Below are 24,917 nucleotides of genomic sequence, written 5' to 3'. Positions count from 1 at the left end.
GGAGATACTTAATGAGCAGTTCATAAAGATCTTTCAATCTTGTGAATGTGACTTCATGGAGAGATTAAGAGCAGTTGATGATGGGGAGGAGAGACTGGCTGTAAGTGAGCAAGAGGTGTTTGGGGAGTTGAGTAAACTAGATGTAAATAAGGCTGTGGGACTTGATAATATATCACCGCGTATTCTGAAGGAATGTGCCAGAGAGTTGACACCTGCCTTGACATATTTTTTTAATACGAGTCTTGCACTTGGTCAAGTCCCTAAAGAGTGGAAGGAGGGCAAGATTGTGCCACTTCATAAAGGAGGTGATCGAACTCAAGCATCAAACTATAGGCCTATCTGTGTGTCAGGTGTTGTGGTTAAGTTGTTGGAGAAGCTTGTGAGAACTAGGATCCAGAGTTAGGTTGACAACAATGGTATAATCTTTGATGGACAGCATGGATTTGCTAAAGGGAGGTCGTGTTTTAGTAATCTACTTACTTATTACAATAAAGTGACTGCTTCCTTGGACAGAGGAGAAGGATACACAGTAATATACTTGGATTTTGCAAAAGCTTTTGATAGAGTGCCTCATGATAAGTTGACAGTCAAACTAGAGCAGATGGGGTTGGATATTAGATTAGTGCATTGGATTGGAGACTGGCTATCTGATAGGTATCAACAAGTTGTGTATGGGGGTGCAATATCCAGGAAAAGGAAAGTCACTAGTGGAGTGCCTCAGGGATCTGTTTTAGGGCCATTACTATTTAACTTGTATATTAATGATATTGGCGAAGATTTGGATGGAGATATTCAGTTGTTTGCAGATGATGCAAAGTTGGGACGAACCATAAAGAGTAGTGAAGATGTTGTGGCCTTGCAAGAAGACTTGAATAAATTGAGTGATTGGGCAAGCAAATGGGGATGTGAGTTCAATGTTGCAAAATGTAAGGTTTTAAAATTTGGAAAACAAAGATGGGATGCAGAATTTATGCTTGGTGAAATTATATTGTTGGAAGTAGAGGAAATAAGAGATCTGGGAGTGATAGTGGATAAGGATCTAAAATTTAGGTGTCACATCGCCAAAATTGTGAAGACAACACAAAGACTTCTGGGAATGATGAGGAGGACACTGACGTGTAGAAGTAGGGAGATTCTTGTTCCATTGTATAAGGCTTTGATTAGGCCACACATGGACTATTGTGCCCAGATTTGGTCACCTGGTTTTCAGAAGGATGAAGAGATGTTGGAAAGGGTCCAAAGGCGACTGACTAAGGTAGTTTCTGACCTCTGGAATGTCGAGTATGAGGAAAGATTGAAAAGATGTAATTTGCAGAGACTAGTGGAGAGAAGGAAGAGGGGAGATATGATAGAGACCTACAAGTTGGTAAGGGGTTGCTATAGGATCAATGGTGGAGAAGTTCTACAGCGAATAGTGGGAGATCAGGGGAGAACCAGAGGTCATCCCTGGAAACTGTATAAAGAGGGTGTGAGTAGGGGAGTGAGAGGCAGGTTTTTTTCGTGCAGAGTTGTGAATGATTGGAATGCCTTGCCTGAGAGTGTGGTGTCTGCAAGGAGTTTGAATGCGTTTAAGACCCGGTATGATGAGATGTGTGTGAGATAAAAGGACCTCCTAGATGAGTCTTTGACTCCATGAGGTCTTGTTTAATAATAATAATAATAATAATAATATATCGAAAGAACTCCTTAGGATTCTTTTTGGCTTCATTAGCTAACTGCTGTTCATACCTCTCTCTCTCTCTCTCTCTCTCTCTAGCTACCCTCACTAACCAAGTCAACCTCCTTGCCTTCTTTGTAGACCTCATGGAATTAGTTATTTCCACTTCTCTTATGCTGCCTCCACAATGCCCTTTTTCTCTGTATTGCATGCTTAATCTCTTTATTCATCCATCTCACACCAACCCTATAACCTTCTCACCCTTGAAATACATTTAGACATTGCATCTACTAAATAGTTTTAGAAAATTCCCCCAAGCTGCATTGATCTCTTTTCCAGCTAACTCCTCATTCCATGCTACACCCGCAAGCTGTCTCCTGAGCTCTTCATTATCACTCCCCCCCCCCCCTCTTTGTAGTTCCACATATACCCTTTTCGTACAGAACTCCTCACACTACTGGCAACCACCCAGGTAATCACCTCATGGTCCCTCTCACCAATTGGTGGATGATTTGACACCTCATTTATAATTACATCCTTTGATGAGATGACCAAATCAAAGACCCTCAATCCTCGTGTGCCCTCTGTTACATACTGTCTGAGGTAGTTATCCCTCAAAAACTCAAGAAACTCATATTCTTTACTTCCAGTTGCTATCTCATCATTCCAGTCTATATTGCCATAATTAAAATCATCCATAATGATCACCCTTTTCTTATTTGCTTGGCTAATTTGATTATACATTTCATTATCACCACATTACCTGGTCTATAAGAACATTCAACCAAGTATTTGATTCCATTCACCTCTATCTCACACCATACTGCCTCAAAACCACTTGCACTATTTCCCTCTGGCATCTCTACTTTGTATTTACATAACTTTTTCTTTATCATCAATAGCACCCCCCCCCCGAAATGACATTGAATAATTTGAATAAACAGTATTAAATGTTTGTATGTATTTTTGTATGTATGCAAGGATAGTCAGTGTGAAGAGAAATATTCTAGGATGTATAGGGATCAAGAAGATCTTTGGAAAAGCAGGACAGGGGATGAAAATGGAATTGGGGTCTGGTGTGGTGGAAGTTTCTTGAGTTTGGGTCACAAACTACCTTAAGCATTTTTTAAATGCGAATCCCATCCACCAAAGGCTACAAACTTAGTATTTTTTTTTTAATGTGCCTCCTACCCACAAAAGGCTTCTGTAAACCTATAGTATATGTTCACAGTTGAGAAGATGACATATAATTGACTAGTTACATAGTCATACATGAATTATTATAATTACTTATGAACACCAGGATGATCTAAAATAAGGAGGGAGAGGAGGAATTTATTTTTCTGATTGAACTGAATTACTTGATACTCATTGGTAAACATCATAGTGCTTTCTGTGAGAACAGAAATGAAAGGGGAAAAAAGAGGGGGGGGAGCAGTTAATGCTAGCAGCATAAAGTGCCCTTTTCAAGGTGGGGGTAAGGGGAGAATAGAGGCTGTAGTTTTCAGGTAGTATTGTTTGAAGCAGAGATAGACATGATTATCTATTTGTAAGATGATAATATAGGCCTAGAAATGTCAATGGTGTTGATAAGGAAGTGTTTCGACCTATTGGGTTAGTATGAGGAGGATAATTATCATGAATAATTTTAAATATAAATTGTAATGAAGAAGTGAAAATGGAGAAAGAAAAATTAATTTCTTGAGTTTGGGTCACAAAATACCTTAAGCATTTTTTAAATGCGAATCCCATCCCCCAAATGCTACAAACCTAGTATTTTTTTTTTAATGTGCCTCCTACCCACAAAAGGCTTCTGTAAACCTATAGTATACATTCATACTGTTGATGGGCTAAGGATTTTTTTTCCCCATTTTTATTAATTTTATATATATTTTTCTGTATTTTTTCATTTATTGTTTACATAGGCTAGAAACCCTACTCTAGACCCCAAACATGGAACTATTTTCAGGCTACTTCAGGCCTCCAGTAACCGGAAGACAAATCAACACCCTCAAACTCAAAATCAATACCCTGCAGGATGTTCGTTCTTTCCCAAGTAATGAAAAGAGCTGTCAGTGCTCAACTGCTATGCTATCTCGAAGACTCAACTAATAAATGACCACCAGTGTGGCTTCTGTTGTTGTTATTGTCAACAAGTTATCTACTCACCTATGTTATCCACTCTGACAAGTACCATGGAAAGGTTTGGCGAGTCCCAAGTGGTCACCCTTGATATCTCCAAGACTTTTGACCAGATCTAACACAAAGGCCTATTAAGTAAATTCCTATTATTTGGTCTACCTCCTGACTTCTGCATTTGGACTGCCAGCTTTCTGACTGGACACTCACCTCAGGTGATGGTGGATGGTTATTTATCTTCTAAGTATACAACCAATGCAAGGTTCCCACCCCTCACCCACCATATTCCTTCTATGTATAAATACTTTAGCAGCCCACCAACCAATACATAGTTTTGCTTATGACTTTGCATTTCTCCCTTTCATTTGACAAACCAGCCAATACACAAATCACCACAATCTCCAAATCCTTAACCAATACACCTTATACACTTAACTAATACAGATCTCCAAAACATTCATCAGTGGGGTTTGGATAATGTCATCAATTTCAGCACAAGCAAAACACAACTGTCTTATTTCACAGAAAAAAAAAGAACCCTTCTCTTTCAGCCTTACTTTTGACAACACCCAAATCTCCGTGTATGATGATTTATCTTCTTGGGATAATACTAACCTCAAATTTCTCTTGGCACAAACATATTACCAATATTGCCTCCTCTGCCTCCAAAAAGTTGTTATTATTATTACGTGGCATCTCCAGGGAGTCCAAGGATTCTTCGTGGGATTTTGCTTGAAGTGTTACTTCAAATTCCTAACTTTATACAAATCACAAATCTGTTCAACCATTGAATATTGCTCCCATATCTGGGATGAGAGCCCAGACATGGGAGCCCCCAAGAGCTCCCTAAAGATACTGGACTCTATACAGAAAAGGGCAGTCATACTGATCAATGATCCCCACTCAGTAATACACTTACTTTCACACAGGTGCTCAGTTTCCACTGTGTACATCTTCTACAAATACTTATGTGGCCGCTGTTATCAGAATTAGCATCAAATTACTTTAAATGCATGCAGTAATTAATCAACACTCCCACACAGTGCATTTCTAAACTCACAGAAATTTCTCCTCTTTGTTCATCCTATTCCTTGGGAAACACATGGGGGGGGGGGAGACTGTTCCACAATACAGCAGAAGGAGGAGGAGGAAAAGAAACTTGTTCTGTGGGTTTCGAGGTGTACTGTGAAGGGGTGTTGGGTTGCATCTGCATGTGTTCCAATACATAGTACTAACAAACTCCTTATCTGAAGAAGAGAAGGAAATATAAACTACTGATGCAAATAAGAAAATGGTCAGATCTTGTATCTTTACACCACTATCAAATTGCAAAATAAATAAAATACACATACGAGAGTGGTTTGAAATGTTCTTGGCCTAACAATGAAAAAACAAATTTATAATTTCAAAATTATTTTTATTTTTCAACATAATCTCCATTAAGACTAATACATTTATTCCAGTGATGCTCCAGCACCATTATCCTGTCCCTGTGCGTTCTCAGTATGATCTGCAAAATACCCCTCTACAGCTGCAAACACCTCTTGATTTGAAGAAAAACGCTGGCCAGTGGGGAAGAGGTTAGTTTCAGGAAGAGATAGAAGTCAGAGGAGCCAAATCTGGGGAATAGGGTCTGCACTATGGATGTTCCAACAATTCATAGTGCAGACCCTTAATTTTCCCATTGCCAAAACACCTTTGTGGACAGGTGCATTGTCCTGATGAAAGATGATTTTTTTCTTCTGCAAACCATGTCTTTTCTCACGAATTTTTTCATCTATAGTTAAAACATCGGAATAGTATTCCTCGATTATTGTTTTACCCTTTTCAAGATAATTAATAAACAAAATGCCTTTAACAGCTAAAAACTCCTTTCCTGCTGATGGAACTGACTTTGTCATCTTTGGCACGGAACTTCTGACTTCTGTCCACTGTTTGAATTCTGGTGTGTAATGGTGAATCCTAGTCTCATCCATAGTAATAAATCAACACTCAAAAATCAGTTTTATTGTTGTTAAAATGCTTCAAGCACTGTTCAGAGATTTTCATGCGAGTGCATTTTTGATCTGCTAAAGTGCAGCACCCATCTTGCGCAAAGTGTTTTATTTGCAATTCTTCATGAAAAATATATCCTACACGTTCTTTTGAATTACCTATTGTCTCAGCAATTTCATGCACTTTGACTCACCGGTCACCCAATACCATGTCATGCATTTGATCAATGATTTCTGGTGTTGTTACACTTTCTGGACATCCTTCACATGGATCATCTTCAAGGCTGGTACAGCCATGTTTAAACTCAGCAGCCCATTTCTTAATTGTCGAAAATGAAGGAGAAGAGGGCTCATAAACTTTTATGAACTTTGAATGAATTTCTTTTGGCATTAAACTTTCTTTTGCAAAGAATTTTGATAGAATGACTTGCAATTTCCCATGAATGCTTATGCCAGATGTACCAACTTAGAAAAAAAAAATCCTGCTGATAGTGTTGCCATCTATGGTTGAGGCCGAGAACTTTTCAGACCACCCTCGTAGCTGAGCAGCTTTGTGATTTATATAAGGTTAACAGCTGTTGAGAGGCGAAGTAACATAGGACTTATGTCCCACATTGGGAAACTGCGCAAGATGTTATTTCACCTATCAACAGCTCTCTGCTCAAGATGTTAATTCACAGAGGGCAATTTGAATATTTGGGGGGGGGGGCTGTTAGAAAATGATGTTGCATTCGTCACTTCATCACCAATATAGTCAAGAAATCACCATTGTTGGTGATAAATTATCGAGTTGCAACCCTGACTTTCCGAGGGAAAAAAAGCTGGCTACACTAGTACAGCAGTCAACATAAACAAAACTCCCAGATGAGTCTTTGACTCCATGAGGTCTTGGGGTAATAATAATAATAATACTTGGCGAAGTGTGTTAAGGTTAGATCATAGCACCTGTCACTTCTGAAAAGTAAACAGTGCCAATTTAACTTTGTCAGTTTTTGTTGTAGAAACAACAAGGCAGGTTTATTTAATTTTTTTATGTATATTATGAAAGTTTTTATGCTAGCAGACGTTTTTTATGTAACATTTTTACATGTTGTTAGTTTTCTGGTTACCCAAAAATTGCACTACTATCAATTTAAATAAAATGACCACTTTGCCATGATTATATTAGGTTCGTTTGATAGCTGAAAACGTAAAGAATCTCTCATATTTCGTTGTTTCTTTTTCTCTGCTTGTGACAGTAGACTTTTAAAATTTTACTTTTTTATTATTTTAACTTTTTATTTATTATATGTGTTTGTAGTAGTATAAATACATGTTATGCGCCATTAATTTCCTTGTATAATACACACATGCGTACAGTATACTTTATAAGCCTATTTTTTTCCCTTTCAGTTGCCCATGCATAAAATGAGTAATGCAAGCAAGAAAAAAGTTCGTCAGTATTCAGATGAGTATTTGAAGTTGTTTCATACCTGCACCTCAGGATGAATGGTCACCGTTCTGTCTATTGTGCGAACACTATTTGACCAACAAATCAATGAAAAAAGGTCGTCGTGAAGCACATTTGAAGGCAAAACATAACATTTATGTGAACTATGATTTGAACCCATTTAAGTCTCTAAAGGAGAAGTTTGGGAAAAGATCAACAATAGATTCATTGTTCTCTGTATGAACTGCTACCCAAAATTGTACTCTTGAAGCTAGTTATGAAATTTATCTGCTCATAGCTAAATTAGGAAAAAAAATCATGCTATAGGGGAGGATTTAATTAAACCAGCAATATCGACTTTTCTCAAAACAGTTCTGGAGAAAGATGTCAAAGGAATGCCACTGAAGCAATAACACTGTTAGCAAAAGAATAGATGAGATGGCTAAAGGAAACATTGAAAAGTTGAGATCAAGGAAATTCTCAATACAGTTGGATGAATCAACTGTAAGAGATGATGAGGCTGTATTGATGGCCTATGTAACATATACTGACAATGGTGAATTTACTGAAGAGATTCTGTGAAGCATTGAAAACCACTACTACTGCCATTAATATGTATACAACAAACTCAAAAATTATTTAGATGAAGCTCAAATATCAAAGGAAAAATATTACATCTTGTGTTACAGATGGTGCTCCTGTTATGATGGGCAAGAAACGTGGCTGTTTAAAATTAATGAAGGATGACAATCCTGAAATGTTGCTTGTGCATTGTGTTATTCACAGAGAAACTTTAGTTTCCAGCATATCTTGTAGAATCTGAAAATGATCAGTGTTTAACTGAGGAATGTATTGGATATACGCCACATTCATCCCTAATTCTTTGTAAGAATTTACCACTGAAATTTCTAAAATGTGCTGAACCATTAGATCATCTTGGAAATGAAATTGCAAGAGAAGAAACTTGGATATGGTTGCACAAAGTTCGGTGGCCAGAAATATGAAGATGTACAATTTAAAAAAGTGAAGTGTACGGTTTTGCCAGGGGTCGAATGTTTTGGTGAGACAAAGTTTTTAAAAGTGGTTTTCCATGTATCAAGATCGATTCTACTTGGGACACACAGAAATAGCTGTATGAAAACTGTTGATTGTTGATATTGTGTTATTGGTTACTGGTAATTTAATGCCTGAAGATGGAAGCAATTAGGTACCTTATGTATGATGTACCCAATTTACAGTCATATGAATTCTGCCTCAGTTTGAAATTAGTAATTTGTTTTTAATTAAGGCAAAAAAAACTTAAATGTAAAAATTATTTCTAAACAGTATTGTTGAACTTTTATATGAATACAGATTGATAATAAGAAAAAGAAAAAACTTTCACCTGTTCTAAATGAGATATTGAATTCAGTTATAAAATGTATCAACACTCTCATAGCTAATGCCAAATGTGAGCATTTCTTCAAACAATTTTGTGAGGATAAAACTGCTGACTCTGTAAGACTACCACTTCACAACAAAGTGAGGTGGCTGTCACAGGGGAATTGCTTGAAGATTCATGGAACTATTTGATATTCTTAGTGAGTTTTTGAATGACAAACCTGAAATGAAACTCTTACAAAGTTGATGGTCAAGCATTTGTGAGTTATTTGACAGATATCTTTGAAAAGCTGAATATGTTAAATAAGCAACTGCAAGGAGCAAATAAGACCCTTGTTGATGTAAAGGCTAAGATTTATTTGGCTTCATTGCATTTATCAATTATGTCAAAAGAATGTTTCAGCTAAAAAATTTGACCAATTTTATTGGCTAAATAAGTGTGAGGTAACTGATGCTGCTGTACTTGTTATTGTTGATCACCTGAGCAAAATAGTCTGTGATTAAGTGCCTCCGTAGTGCAATTGGAAGAACAACAGTACATTGTGCCCTTCGATTGGAATAGGCCTAAGTTCAATTCTTGTTGCGACAGGAGGAATCTTTATCTGGACGATTTCAATCGAAGGTGAGTTAGCCGATCTGGCATGGAGGTAGCAGGGTGTTTTTCTCCTGAAAACTCAGGTTTTTCATCCTGCATACAGACAAATCGGCCCTTCAGAACACACGCAATTTACAGACAAAAATACTAGTTGTTGTGGTGGTGGAGGCGGGCGGTAGATGGTGTTGATGGAAATGATTCGTAGTAGAGGTTCGGTGTAGTGGTTGAGACATCTGTAAATGTCCTCCTGTGATGAGTCTTCGGACTCCTTGGAGGTGTCAGGAATAATAATAATAATAATATTTAAATGACAGGTCTGATTTAAAAGAAATTTATTTTCCATCTTGGATAACTCAGCCAATGCTAGTGGGCCTAACTGTTGTGGCCATTCAGTATCAAGAAGAACTCTCAGAAATGCAAAATGATGATTCAACATAAAATTTTCCTTTATTCAACATAAAAGAAACAATGACATGGCTTTGTGATGCGACAGAAACGAAATACCCAAATTCAACTAGTTTTGCACGAAAATTACTGTTGCCCTTCCCGTCATCATATTTAGTTGAATGTGGGCTTTAGTGCTGTAAATGACTTGTTACTGAAAAAAAGAAATTGTCTGGATATCACAAACTGTGGTGATTTGAGATTGAAATTGACTAAATTAGTACCTCAAATAAAAACTCTTTGCAGCCGACATCAAACTCAATGATCATATTAACTTGGATTTTATTTTCCCGAGTTCAGTTTGATTTATGCTTATAATATACAAAGTGTAATATAAAATTTATATTCATTGAAGAAAGTCAAATTAAAAGCAGTTTTACCTATGTTCCTTTTTTATTTGAAGTACCTATTTATATTATGCTTTTTCAGAACTTGGTTGACTATTATGTTAGAGGGGGCATCAAAATCTTGGCGGTGTTGAGGTGGGGCATGATCCAAAAAAGGTTGGGAACTACTGGTTTTGAGCAAAAGAGAAATCCTAGTTTTTTTTTAGGAGATGAAGTTCAGAGGACACATTGCTAAGGTGTCCAAGATTGCACATAGGATTACTTGGTTGTTGAGGAACACACTGACATCCAGAGATAAAGACGTTATTATTCCCCTTTATAAAGCATTGATACTTCCACATTTGGATTACTGTGCTCAGGTCTGGTCACCTGGATTCCTTGGAGATGAGGAGGCTGTGGAGAGGATTCAGAGAAGAGTGACCAAGTTGGTGAGTGATATAAAAAATGCTCCCTACATTGATAGATTGAGAGCTTGTGGATTGCAGAGATTGGTTGATAGGCGAAGAAGAGGGGATATGATAGAAACATTAAAATTACTAAAAGGTTTTTATAGGATTGATGCAGGGGAAATGTTTCAGCTGTGTGATAGTGATGGAAGAACAAGAGGTCATCTCTGGAAATTAAAGAAGAGTGTGGTTAACAAAGGTGTCAGAACAAGGTTTTTTGCCTGGAGGGTGGTGAATGAGTGGAATTCATTGCCAGACTTAGTTGTGAGCTCTTCGTCTGTAAATGAATTCAAGAAGAGATATGACAGATATTGTTTTGCTAGTTTGGGTCTCCCGCGATGAGTCTACTGACTCCATGGAGATACCCGTAATAATAATAACTTTAGAAGCTGAAGATGCAATGGTTGTGATGTGTTTATGCCAGTAGAGGCTTGATGTCAGGGAGATTCAAAAAAGAGAAATCTCATCTTGTCTGGAAATTTGAGTATTGTCAAAAATAATACTAGGAGAAAATGCTTCTTTTTTTGTGAGAAATAAGACAAAACTGGGTTTTACTAGCATTGTAATTGATGAGGTTATCTGAATCCCATTGGAAGATGGCTTGGAGATCAGAATTGAGGACAGTTGTTGATGTTCTGTAGGGTGAGGTGAGTTGTTTAGAGTAAGGTTTATCAAATGAAAAGGAGGAGTGCAAGGTGCTATCATCTGCAAAACTGTGTATTGGATTGGAGATCAGCTGAAGTAGGTCATTTATTATGACATTCCAATATATATTCCAAATATATATTGGAATGAGGAATGGGATAGTAAAAAGATTAATGCCACTTGAGTACTACTCAGGAATTATCTGGCAGAGATGTGTGAATGTATTCCAAAGGTCAGGAGATTAAATAAGCTAGGTGTGAAATGGGTGATTGAAGAGGTTAAGCATGCAATCTGGAAGAAAAAGGCATTATGGAGGCAGTACAAAGATGAGGAGCAATAATCACTTGCATTAGGAGTAAAAAGAGCAGGCAAGAAAAGTGACTTGTTTGGTAAGGGTAACAAAAGTGCAGTATGAGTATAACTAGTTAATGAGGCTGAAAGAAATCCCAGAGTAAAAGAAAGAATGATATTGATTCTATAAATGGTTGAACCATTGCAGAGGATATAATTGAGATATTAAATGAGCAATTCATGAAGGTATTTCATCCTCATGAATGTGACATCATGCAGAACTCAAGTTCACAGGGCAGAGGAGTCAATAATTCTTGACAGTATACAGAAGAGGGTAATCAGCTTAATAGGTACCCTCCACCTCTCTCTCTGAGACTCCCTCAGTCATTTTCTAATAGATGTTCTATTTCTGTATTATGTTTTTTTTACAGGTATTTTCATGTGTGCTGCTCCACTGAACTGGCCACTACCATTCCTCTGCTTTCTTTTAATTATGCAATAACACTAGTAACCCCTAGTCATTTTCCATATACAATTCAACTCCAAACTTGTAAATGAGAAGGAAGAGTGTAGTGTGCTGTCATCAGCAAGCTGCGTATTGGGTTGGTGGTCGATTGGAGTAAGTCATTGATATATAGAAGGAAGATTGGGTGAGAGAACAGAATCCTGGGGAACCATAAGCATTTGATCATGTCTGGTATAGAGACCTTTTATACCAAGATTTCATCGTATGATCTTCCTTCTGCTATTAATTAGTGGATTACAAGCTTCTTTTCAGGTCATTCATATATGTGTGTGTGTGTGTGTGTGTGTGTGTGTGTGTGTGTGTGTGTGTGTGTGTGTGTGTGTGTGTCATGTTGGATGGCTAATCATTAGTTGTTCAGTTTCATGCTTTATTTTATTCTCAGTTTATGTTTAATTAGTGTTAATTTACTCATATTTTATAATTTTTTAAAATTATAAGCTGAGTTAGATGAAGGAAAGGCTACAACATGATACTACTGAATTTTACAAAAGCATTTGACAGACTACCACATGCAGAAGTATGACATAAGTTGGCGCAAATGGGAATTAATGTGAGGCTGGTGGTATGGATGGGGAAGGAGGGACGGGGCATCTTATCAACAGGCACTAGAGCAGTGTTTTTCAAACTTTTCTGACCATGACCACAACAAAAAAAAATACATTTTATATCTTGATCCAGCAGACACACACACACACACGCACAACATATATAAAAAAGACCAAAAAGCAATACCCTGAGAAGACTGAGGTTGTATGGACCCCCATCAGCCCTAAGATATTAAACAGATTTTTGGAGGGCAGCAAAGTGCATGTACTTACTCCACCTTTGCCATGAGTTGACTGATGTTGCACTACCATTAGGGTTGGCTCTCTCCATCAGGAAGAGAGAGAAACACATTCCAAGTAGTATGCTGTATATGTCTAAACCTCTTATAGGACAATCAGGAAGAGAACTAGGTGTAAAAATGCGCCTGGTAAATGCTGAAGGGACATAATATACCATCAAGTAAGTTCCCTCTTGAAAGGAAACATAGGTGTGACACCAGCATGAGCATGTTAAAGCCATAAAATCTATGAGATACACTGATACTTTCTATTTCGTTTTTAAAAAATGTTGATCTCAACCGACTACATTGATTTTACAGCCCACTAACAGGTTATGACAAGCAGTTTTTTAAACACAGAACTACTCTGTAGTGCAGTGTTTCCCAGATTTTTCCTGTGATGGAACACTTCACAAATCCTGAAATTTTCACGGAACACCTTGGTTAGTTTGTAATATATTAATAATTAATTATGACATAATCATAAAGAGTATTAGTACATTTATGTATATGGTGTGACATGTTGACAAATATAAAATTGCATTTAAATCAGTTATCAATCACTGGACTAATGAAATCTTGTAGCATATTGTAGTTTCCTCAGGCCAACATCATTAAATTAATTTGTGTTGATTTTCATTGACATACCTCATTCTGATCACCAAAAATTTATAATATTATAAGTACTTACGAGGGGATGCAGACTTTTTCTCCTGTGAGCTGGTAGTTTTCCCCTCCTTTTGTACATCCTGGAGATTGCTTTGTAGGCTGGAGGTGGATGAATCACTATCTGTTGCATCACAAACACCTTCAATAAGAGATTTCTTAACACCAAAATTAAACAAAGTCCCTTTCTCTTATTGATATTAAAATTTAAATCTGTAGGCCTATTACTTTTAAAAAATTGAGCCACTATGATTTCAAAACAATTACTTTCACCCTACAATACGAACTTGCAAAGAAAGTATTCAGTATTACTAGATTTGAGAACCGGATACAGACTACCTTGATCTTCAATTTCAGTAGAAAAATTTTCTTTATACTTCCTTGCTGATTGGTCACTAACATTTGCAACACAGATGTTATTTCGTTCAGTTTTGAGAACAGAGGATATGCCACCCATTGTTATAATCAGCTTGCTGGCATTTTTTATGATCGGTCATAAACAGCGGTATTCCCTTTCCTGAATTACTTCCATGTTTAAAAATACACGGCTTGGTCACTGACATCATGGAACACTTATTCACTTTCCATGGAACACAATTTGGGAAACCCTGCTCTAATGCATCGTTTTTCAAACTGTGAGTCATCATGTATAAGTATAGAATCCAGGAGAATAAGGTGTTTAGTGGAGTGCCACAGAGCTCTGTACCAGGACCACCACTTTAAATTTGTATACTAATGACATAGGGAATGATTTAAAGAAGAATATTTGACTGTTTGTTAATGATGAAAGACTGGAGGGGGAAGGGCAATAATTAATAATGGTGATGTAAAGATCCTGCAAGATGATTTAAATAAATTGACAGTGTAGTCAAAGGATAATGGTTGTTAGTTTAATGTGGTGGAATGTAAGATTATTGTTATTATTATTACGGGTATCTCCATGAAGTCAGTAGACTCATTGCGGGAGACTCAAACTATCAAAACAATATCTATCATACCTCTGCTTGAATTCATTTACAGATGAAAAACTCACAACTGAGTCAGGCAATGCATTCCACTCATTCACCACCCTCCAAGCAAAAAATCTAGTTCTCACACCCTTGTTAACCACACTTTTCCTTAATTTCCAGGGATGACCTCTCGTTCTTCCATCACTATCACACAGCTGAAATATTTCCCCTGCATCAATCTTATAAAAACGTTTTAGTGATTTAAATGTTTCTATCATATCCCCACTTCTCTGCCTATCAACCAACCTCTGCAATCCACAAGCTCTCAATCTATCAATGTAGGGAGCATTTTTTACATCACTCACCAACTTAGTCACTCTTCTCTGAACCCTCACCACAACCTCCTCATCTCCAAGGAATCCAGGTGACCAGACTTGAGCACAATAATCCAAATGTGGAAGTATCGAAGTATCAACACCTTATAAAGGGGAATAATAACCTCTTTATCTCTGGATGTTAGTGTGTTCTTCAATAACCAAGTAATCCTATGTGCAATCATGGACACCTTAGCAATGTGCTCTCTGAACTTCATCTCCCATCCACCAACACCCCCAAGTCCCTAGCCTCATCAATCTCTTAGAGTACAATTCCATCAATGTGGTACACAGCTGGTAATATTTTAATCCCAAAATGCATAACTTTCCACTTTTCCACATTGAACTGACATCCATTACCTTTCTGCCCATTTTGCCAGCTTATTTAAATCATCCTGCAAATTCTCAACATTAGCTTGATTTTTTATTGTGCTACCCAACTTTGCATCATCAGCAAACAACTGAATATTTCCCTTCAAGCCATTTCCTATATCATTTATGTACAATTTAAATAATAACGGCCCAAGCACAGAGCCCTGAGGCACACCACTGGTCACCTGCCTCATCCTGGACTCTGCTCCTCCATATACTACTTTCTGGTATCTCTCTCTATGAGCCATTCTCCTATCCATATCACCAGTTTAATATACATCCCCATCTGCTCTAATTTGCACAACAGTATTCCTTGAGGTATCCTGTCAAAAGCCTTAGCAAAATCCAGAAGTATCGCTGTGCAGCCATTTCCTCTTGTCCAACTCAGATGTCATTCTATTATAAAAAGTTAATAAATTGCTGAGGTAGGATCGACCTTTAACAAAACCATTTTGGCTCCTATAGAGTATCATATTCTGATCTCCCCCCCCCCCCCATTCTTGAATTCTGTCCTTAACCAACTTTTCCAATACCTTTATCACCACTCCCGAGATGGTGATTGCTCTGTAATTAACTACTGCAGTCTTAGAGCTACCTTTATGCAAAGACCCACTTTGCCTTCCTTCCGCTCCCTGGGGGACCACACCAGAGTTCAAACTTAAGTTAAATAACCAAGTAATTCACATTTGCACATTCATGCAACACCCGAGCTGATATTCGATCTAAATCTACAGCAGTGTTTGCATTTAAATTCTACAATATACTAAATACCTCTGATTTATTAACTTCAATTCTCACATTAGTTATTACTACAGGTACAGAGATATTCTCACTTGGGTGATAGACTTTTGAAAATTGATCACAGTAACTCTACTATTACATCTGAATTGGCCACCTCAATATCATCAGCACCTACTAAGGTTATCCTTCAAAAATCATTCTTCCTTTTATTTGCCACATAGCAGAACTCTTTGGGATTACCCTTGATCTCCTTGGTTAAGGTCTTCTTATAATCTGATTTAACTTTTCTTACTATGCTGGTAACCTTCCTAGCTTGAGCCTTGTACTACTACTCATGGGTGTACCGATCGCCTTTCTCCTTGTAAATTCTCCATAACATTTTCTTTTTTTTTTTTTACAGATCAAGCCTGATACTACTACTCATCCAGCCAACCCCTACCTTGTTTGTCTTCCTGACCATAGGAATACTTTCTGATATTGCCTTTCTCAGATACTTGCTAACATCTTTCCTCTGCAATATTAGTCTGCTCAGTTAGCCTAGTGGCTATGCACTTCGCAACCATATGTCTGAGAGCGTACTGGGTTTCATTCCTGTCACCGACGTGAGGAGCTTAAAGATCTTTCTCAGATATAGCCAAGTTGGCCGGTTTTGGGCGTGGGAAGCAAGGTTTTTTTGCCCAGTTTATCCTGGGGTTTTTCCTCCTGCAACCAAGCAAACCAAACTGGTTCCGTGAACACACTCAGGTACAGCCATAGAATATATTGGGAAGCATAGGACTAGACACCTTATCCTCAGGATGGATACAACTTAGAAGGTTTAAGATAGCTATGTAACAGGCCAGTAGGCCTAATATGTAGAAGGAAGAAGAAAACAAAGACATGTTTAGTATTAAAACTACATGTAGGGGAGACACACAGGATCTTAAATTGCATTCAAATAACTTTCATCTTGTTTTTACCAGCCTGGTTGGCTGAGAGGTTAGTGTATTCGCTCTCCAGCCAAAAGGCTGCTGGTTCGAATCCCACCGTGGGTATGGATGTTTGTGATTGTCTGTGAAAATACTAATGGTGGTCGTGGTGGTGGTTGGTGTAGATGATGAAGGTAGTTGCGGTTGGTGGAGACGGAGAGGTATAGAACAGGTACCCCTCACTCGATGAGTCTTTAGACTCCCTGGAGGTGTTATGTAATAATAATATGTTCTGCCATGGGATGGCTGTAAGCTCACTCTGAAGCTTGTTATAATTACCTAACCTGTAGTTCCATATATACCCCCTTCTTAAGAGAGAAATCCACAAATTTTGCAACCTCCCAAGTCCATATCACATGATCGCTCTCACCAATTGGAGGTAACGAGGACACCTTATTTATGCATATGTCCTCTGAACCTATGACCAGATCCAAAACTCACATCACAAGTCTTTTCAGTTATGTGCCGTTTCAAGTAATTGTCTCTTAGAAAGTGTTTGAATTCCATTTCCTTTTTTGCCTCATGATATTTCCTCCTTCCAGTTGATATCACCATAATTAAAATCCCCCCCCCCATAATAATCACTAACCTGCACTCATTACACTAATTTGCTGATGCAGAAATTCAATATCACCCCTTGTATGTACCCCCCCCCAGCCTATAGCAGCAACCAACTGTATATTTGGTTGCGTTGGTCACTATTTCACACCATGTTTGATATACTACTTGATATACTACTTTCTTTGGCTGCAACTCATCAGTTATCATCAACAGTACCCCCCCCCCCCTATTCTATCTTCTCTATCCTCCCTGAAAATACTGTACCCATCACATTCAATTCCAGTAACCACATCTGCTGACAGCCAAGTTTCACTAATACCTACAACTTCTGGTGAGATTTCACTGACTAATGCCAAAAATTCTTTCCTCTTATTTCGAATGCTTCTTGCATTAGTATACAAAAATTGCAGATTTCTTTTAGTTCTTGTACCAGCTTTATAACTGATATACATTCTACTAATTTCAGTAGTCCCATGTCGATTTTTATTCACTCTATTCATCAAATTATTTATTCACTTCAAGATGAAAAAATTATATACTGTTTTATGTTAAAAGTTGATTAAATAGCTCAACAAATTACTTGGATGTTGAAGAACACATTGACAAGTAGAGATATGGAGGCTCTGATACGGCTGCATCATGACTACTGTGCACTAATTTGGTCACCTAGATGTCTTGGTGATGATGTGTGGGGGAGGCAGTGGAGGATCCAAAGACAAGTGACAAAGATAGTGCTAAGTTTGTGAATTGCTCCAAATGAGGATAGATTGAAAGTGTGGGATGCAAAGTTTAATTCACAAGGAGAAAAGAAAGGATACAATAGACTTATAAGTCACCAAAGTGGGTTCTATAAAGAATGATACAAAAGAAATGTTTCAATATAGGACAAGTAGGTAGAGAACTAGGTGTCACTCTCTGGAAGTTGTGTAAGAGTGTGGCTAGTTAGGGATGTTAGATTTATTTTTATTTTTATTGGAGTTGGTGAATGACTGGAATGGATGACCAGAGATGGTTGTAAATGCTCTGATAGTGAATGAGCTTTAAGGAGAGGTATGATAGGTATTGTGCAAATAATGGATGAGTGATGAGTCTTCTAACTCCATGGAGGTGTCCGTAATAATCATAATGGAGTTAGTTTAAATGAAATTAGAGCAACTGAATAGGAGAAAAATAAAAAACAAACAAACTTACAATTAATAATAACGATACAAACTCTCCTACCATAAGATATTTTTCAGGTTCAGTTCAGTTCTGAACTGGTGTTCAGAATTTAAGATTAAAAATATTTTAACTTAACCAGAGTAAAAATAAGTATGCAATTTAAACTATTGTATTAATTCTTATGTAATTTTTTTATTTGTCTTCTAGGAAGTTACACAGAAGAAATGTTTGATCTTGAGAAGTTAATTCAGCAGTACGATATTTAACTTGTTTTACTTTCATGAAGGTATTCACTTTTTCTTAATTTTTCTTAGTTGATTTCATTAATTTACCTATTCATATATCATATATTAAAAGTATTTCCTAGAGAAATCTTCCATTAAAATTCCTATTATTTAGTTTATCACACTACTAGTAACAATATATTATTGAAGTACTCTGCTTTAACATGTTCACAGTGGCAGAAACAAATCATCTTGTGAGTCATTTGCTCAATGGGCAGCACATTGGATATTGACTGGCACTCACATACTGTGTGCTGTGGTATATATACATACTGTGCAAAGGGCTTTTGATGCGCATTATATAGCCACTTGCAGTCAAGTCATCCTCAACTTCCAGCGGTATATCCTGTTTCCACAAAAAGGGCTCTGGTGAACCTGGAATGCATTGCCACTGAAAAAGTATATTTTCCCTAGTTGGAGGAAATGCCCATTAGACCTCTAGATGGTAGATGTCTTTCATCATCAAAGTAGTGGCATTTCATGGTGAAATGCCACTACCTTGTTTATTGGAGACATGAAGTGGCTTCAGTTGTGTTTGGTCGCTAGATTCAAAGGTTCCAGTTTCTTCCCCCCCCCCCTCTCTTCCCACATGCAGTGAGAGTGACACCCTCAGTGACATACTAATCTCACTGTAGGGATCCAGAACCCTTCCCCATTTGAGGGTACAGCAGTAAAATGGTTACACATGCCAGCTGCTGGATAGTACATGGGACCAAACCAGCTAGTAATGAATCTGGAGGCTTCTCGATCAGCCAGTGTCAAATCCTGCAGCTACATATTTTGTCAGTTTGTGACTAGAGGGAGACCAAATACTGTGGCTTCAGGGGGAACTGTTGAGGTCATGTATGGACAGGAGACTGAGTTCCTCTGTGTGGGCAGTTTGTAAGTCTGCCACCTCTCACTGCATGCTCCACTTGAATGAAAGTTTCCAACTTTCATTCGAATAACCAGAGCCTTCGTAGCTTGATTCCCGCCCATGACGTGAGGAACCTTTATTTGTTCTCTTTTGACTAAAGGTCAGTTAGCCGATCTCATATGGAGGTAGAGAGTTTTTTGTCCCTCAGAATAGGGCAACTGGCCCGTAAATACACACCCACCCACACACACACAGATCTAAAGTCATAAAATACATGATTAATCTCTCATAAAGGAGGGCTCAACCAGTCCTAAGGGACAGTAGAAGAATGGGGGGGGGGAACCACATACGAATAAATAAATTAAAATCACCACAATTCATTAATATATCACATCTTTTTTTTTTTTTACAGATCCTCACTCTCTCACTTCTCTTATTTAATCTCTCAACAAACATATATGCCACATTTGCTCACACATACATATTACACTCCCATCAATGAACCATCTTAGTAAAATCCACTCCACTCAACACACCTGATTTTTTCACCCTGCATCTGGTTAAACTAGTTCTTACTGCTATTTTTGTTTCCATTAACTATTATACACAAAATTTTCTACATAACCTACTGACAACCTCAATAATTTATGTATGTTCAGTCTCAGTATCACTAATTAAATAAATAGTCAGTGACATACATAAAATTGTTCAAAAATATGATATAAAACAAAACTGATCTTTGCTCCAGCATTAACTTTTGTTGTACTCTTCCTTGTACTGTTGCACTTTTCCTTGCAGAGAAAATATACTAAAATATTAAGTACAAACTATCAATAGACAATGCTTTCTATCTAGACTCCCTACAAATCTAATAATAAAAATGCTAATAAATTATATCAAACGTTTTCTTCTCCCCCCCCCCTGCAGGCATGACGTTAACATGTCTTGCTCTGTCGTTACCCTCTGGCAGTTCCTCAATATATATCAGGTAGAGATGAGTGGATGAGTTGCATCATGAATTAAGAATCAAGGGGGGGTAAACGAAAATGTGGAGGGTATATACACAGAAAAGTGATCAGTAAGACAGACAAGAACAGTGACTATCATGGTAAGGAAGCTAAATCAGATTATGTGAGAAATTATCTGAACAGGCCAAACAAAATCTGAAAGAGTTATTTTGCCATTTTGCAAATAAAAGGAAAAATAACTGTTCAAGAATAGCTTTAATGAATGCTGATGGAGACATGGCAAAAGCTGAAGCAATTGTTACTGCATGATCACTTTACAAAGGTGTGCTATCCAGAAAATATTACACTGACTGTTGTAATGGGGACTAATGCAAGAATAAAGATAGACAAACTGAAAGTACCCAGGATATAAAATTTCCATATGAATGTGGCAGTAGGATTAGACAGATATCTGTGAGAAAGTGCAAGAGAACTGTCCCTGCCTCTCTCTTGTTTATTTTAAGTCTCACATTGGCAGGTCCCAAAGGAGAAGAAAGCAAGCAAGATAGTTCAGCTATTTCTACAAGACAAAGACAACATTATTGACTAGTCAGTATCTTCCAAGTGGTGGTGCTGATTAAGACCCAAATTTAGGAATATGATATTCTATGAGAGGCAGCACAGCTTTGTAAAAAGGTCTGACCTAAGCAATTTATTTACTTTATGTAATCAAGTGAATGCTGAGTTGAATTATGGAGGCTCAACCATGATATTGTGGAACGTTCAGAAAAGGCATGCAACAAGGACACCATGGAAATCAAAGAAGGTGACTGATAAACAGACATAAAATAGTAGTATGGTGTGCCACAGGACTGTGCTTGGAATGCTGTTGTTTAATTTGCATAGTGGTGTATCAGAGATGATTTCACTGAGGGGGGGGATATAGGGGGATATATCAGGATGATTTAATTTGAATGGTGCTGTGGGTAAAGGACAATGGATGCCAGTCCAATGGTATAAAGTGCAGGATGAGGCATTAAGAGATCATAAGCTGTGTAATTACATTGATGAGACAAAAAAAAAGTTGATTCAGTGAAGAAATTGATGAAGCTAGAGAGAGGATAACTTGTTACAGAGTGGGCAGAATAGCAAAGGATCACTTGGATGTCAAAAAACACACTGATGATTAAGGAAAAGGACATTACTTTCTCTCTTCATAAGATGTCAATACAACCTCATCTAGACTTCTTATGCTCAGAAGGGTGACAAAAGATATATATATACAAGAAATGTGCATGTTAGTAAGAGGATTGCACCAAATTAATACAGCAGATTACTTTTAGAGCACTGAAGAAGAGACTGGAAATTGTTTTGCTTGGAGAGTGTAGTTAGTGCATGCAGTTGAATGAGTTTAAAGTATGCATGACTACAGTTCATTTATGAGGCCTCTTATAATGATTCTTTGACTTTTGAAAACCATTTAATAATATTTTTAATAGCATATACTGTAGTATGTTTATGTTCTAAATATTTTAAATTTTATTATTTTGTTTTCAAGCATAATTTTCAAATTAGCAGTTACGAAAATTATTTTTATAATAATTTCTGTTCTTTATTTCAGATCAGCTGAGAAGTTACATCTATTTTTCATTAAGTGATTTTGTGCATTGTATGTGAACACCAGTAATCTCAATAAAACTGTGGTGTTCTATTTCATATGAGCTAGACTCAACTCTTTCATTCTCATAAGAAAAGCTTGTTAAATGATAGAACTATTTGAACTCTTAATTTTTTTAATACTGTATATTTTTATCCACGAATAAACAGGTGTATTAAATGTTGACATAGGTTTATTTTTGGGGAAAAAAATCACTTTATTTTAATTTTAGGTGGTAGTTGATTTTCAACAAATAATCTGAGCTCACTATTCTACTTACTGAAAGTGGTTTCAAAATGTATGTTTATTCTCAAGAGCAAAGCTTATAGATCATCTCATACTTATCTACCAACCGTGATACCAGTAATGTAGGTTTCCAACCATGATACCATTAATGTAGGTTTCTAACTATTTGTAGATGTAATTTAAGTAATTATTTTTTCATATGAAATTTAACAAATTTTATTTTCACATGAATAATCAACTCCACCATCTGATTATTCACATGCAAAAACATACTAAGATAATGATGTGTCTTTATTAATAAATAGTCCATGCTAAAAGTAATTTCTCTGTTTTTGTGGAGGTGAGCAAACAGAATCATTAACATTTCCTATAACCATCATCAGAATTGAAACTTTAAATAAATTTTTCCTCTCAGCATGCACACTTCTGTTATTTGTTCATAACATGTGCTTGCTTGACAGGGTAATTCTGCAAGTTGGATCCCTCAATGATTTTCTCATCATGCAGAACAGAAAACTAATTTAGAACAGGTTAACTTAATAGTAGTCAAAACAGAAATGGCCAATCCAATTTTATAATTAGTAATTTTGTGGAGAGTTTGAAAGAGTGAGCAGGAGGTATATGAAGAAATAAATAAACTTAATGTCAATAAGGTGATAGGATTTGATGACATATCACCACATGTCTTAAGGGAATGCTCCAGGAAATTGGCAGTAGCACTGACATTCCTGTTTAATAGGAGTCTTACAATGGCACAGGTTCCAAGAGGAAAGACGGTAAAATTGTTCTACTGCATAAAGATAATGCTGTGGCTACAAACTATAGGCTAATCTGTATATGAGGAGTTGTCATGAAAGTATAGAGAGAGAGAGAGAGAGAGATTGGTGAGAACTAGAATACAGAAATGGATTGATAGCAGCAGCAGTATTCTCCATGGTTATTTGCATGAATTTGTTAAAGGAAGATCATGTTTGATAGACTGCATCACGACAAGTTAAATAAATTGAAATGGATGGGGCTGGATAACAGACTTCTGAGTTGGATCAGTGACTGGCTTCAGATAGGTATCAGAAAAGTTGTATATGGGGATGCAGTATCCTGAAAGAGGAAGTTCACTGGTGGTGTGCGCAGAGGTTAGTTTTTGGAACCATTGTGGTTTGATTTGTATATTAATGATATTGGGATTGGTTTAACTGGTTATAATGCATCTGTTTGCAGAAGACTGCAAACTGGGGGGAGAGCAATGCAGAGACACAGATGTTATGGCTGTACAGGAGGACTTGAATAGATTGTTTGAATGGGCAGGTAAGTGAAACTGTCAGATCAATGTTGCAAAGTGTAAAGGTTTTGAAATTTTGTAAGCAATGGTGGGATGTAAAGTATACACTTAGTGGGGAAACTTTAAAGGAGGTAGAGGAGAGGAGATGAGAGATCTGGGTGTGGTGGTGGTGGACAAGGACCTGAAGTTCAGAGGCCACAGTCCACAAGTTGTGAAAATGTCACATCAGATAATGGCAACGATGTAGAAGACTCTGACATCCAGAAATAAAGAAGTTATGATGCATTGTATGAGGCCCTTGATCAGGCCTCATTTGATTATTGTACACAGATTTGGTAACCAAGTTTTCATGGTAACAAGGATATGTCAGAAAGTGTCTAGAGAAGATTCACAAAGGTAGTCAGTGGTCTTTGGAATGTGGAGTATGAAGACAAATTGAAAGAATCTAAGTTGCAGAGCCTTGTGAATAAGAGGAAGAGGGGCGATATGATTGAGACATATAAGCTAGTGAGGGGTTGTTATCAGGTTGACATGGAAGAGATAATTTTCATAGAATGGGAAATGGGAGGGTAGAACAAGAGGCCATTGCTGGAAAGTGTAAAAGTTGTGAGCAGAGAAGTGAGGAGCAAGTTCTTTGCATAGAGAGTGGTTGGTGAGTGGAATGCATTACCTGAGTTTGTTGTGGGTGTAGACACATTGAATCAGTTTAAAGCACAGCTGGATGAGCACTGTGTGCAATAGTGTGTATGTACCTCCCACGATGAGTGTCTGACTCCATGGAGGCCAAATGTTAATATCTAGCCCCTAAGTTTCTCAACTAAATGGTTCATGATTATAGTACAGTGTTATGGTTGCTTTTAAGTAGCATGTATGTATATCTGGCATATACACTGCTCAAAACTATTAGGGGATATTTTAGTTTTCTTGTAAATTATAAAGTTATTTGTTAATTATAATATTAAATATTAAATAGTAAATAATATTAAATTTAATATTAATATTAAAATTAAAATTATAAAGTTAAAATTTTAAAAATATTCTTAATATACAACAGTATAGCACACGCAGCTGCATACAAAATCATGTTAAGACTTGTCGAAATGTGTCTTAGCCGTATTAGCATGTGGTGGGTATAAAAG

General features: G+C 37.1%; 1 protein-coding gene across 7 annotated transcripts in view; it reads left to right on the top strand.

The window, feature by feature from the left end:
* The window catches only part of LOC150110090 (uncharacterized), a 232,993-nt gene extending 210,681 nt beyond the window's left edge, over positions 1–22,312 (top strand). For all 7 annotated transcript variants that reach the window (XM_090391299.1, XM_090391291.1, XM_090391324.1 and 4 more), the window contains exons 6-7: positions 18,717–18,795; positions 22,218–22,312. In XM_090391299.1, coding sequence (XP_090247425.1) covers positions 18,717–18,775 — 59 coding nt within the window. In that variant the 3' untranslated portion in view covers positions 18,776–18,795; positions 22,218–22,312. The remainder of the gene's footprint in view (positions 1–18,716; positions 18,796–22,217) is intronic.
* Positions 22,313–24,917: the final 2,605 nt, after the last annotated feature.

This window comes from Typopeltis vanoorti, chromosome 1, assembly GCF_054136105.1.
Source record: "Typopeltis vanoorti isolate ZY-2024b chromosome 1, IOZ_Tvanoo_1.0, whole genome shotgun sequence".
NCBI classification, from domain to species: Eukaryota; Metazoa; Arthropoda; class Arachnida; order Uropygi; family Thelyphonidae; genus Typopeltis; species Typopeltis vanoorti.
The sequence above is the reverse complement of the archived record's forward strand: the minus strand, read 5'-3'. Positions and strand labels throughout refer to the sequence as shown.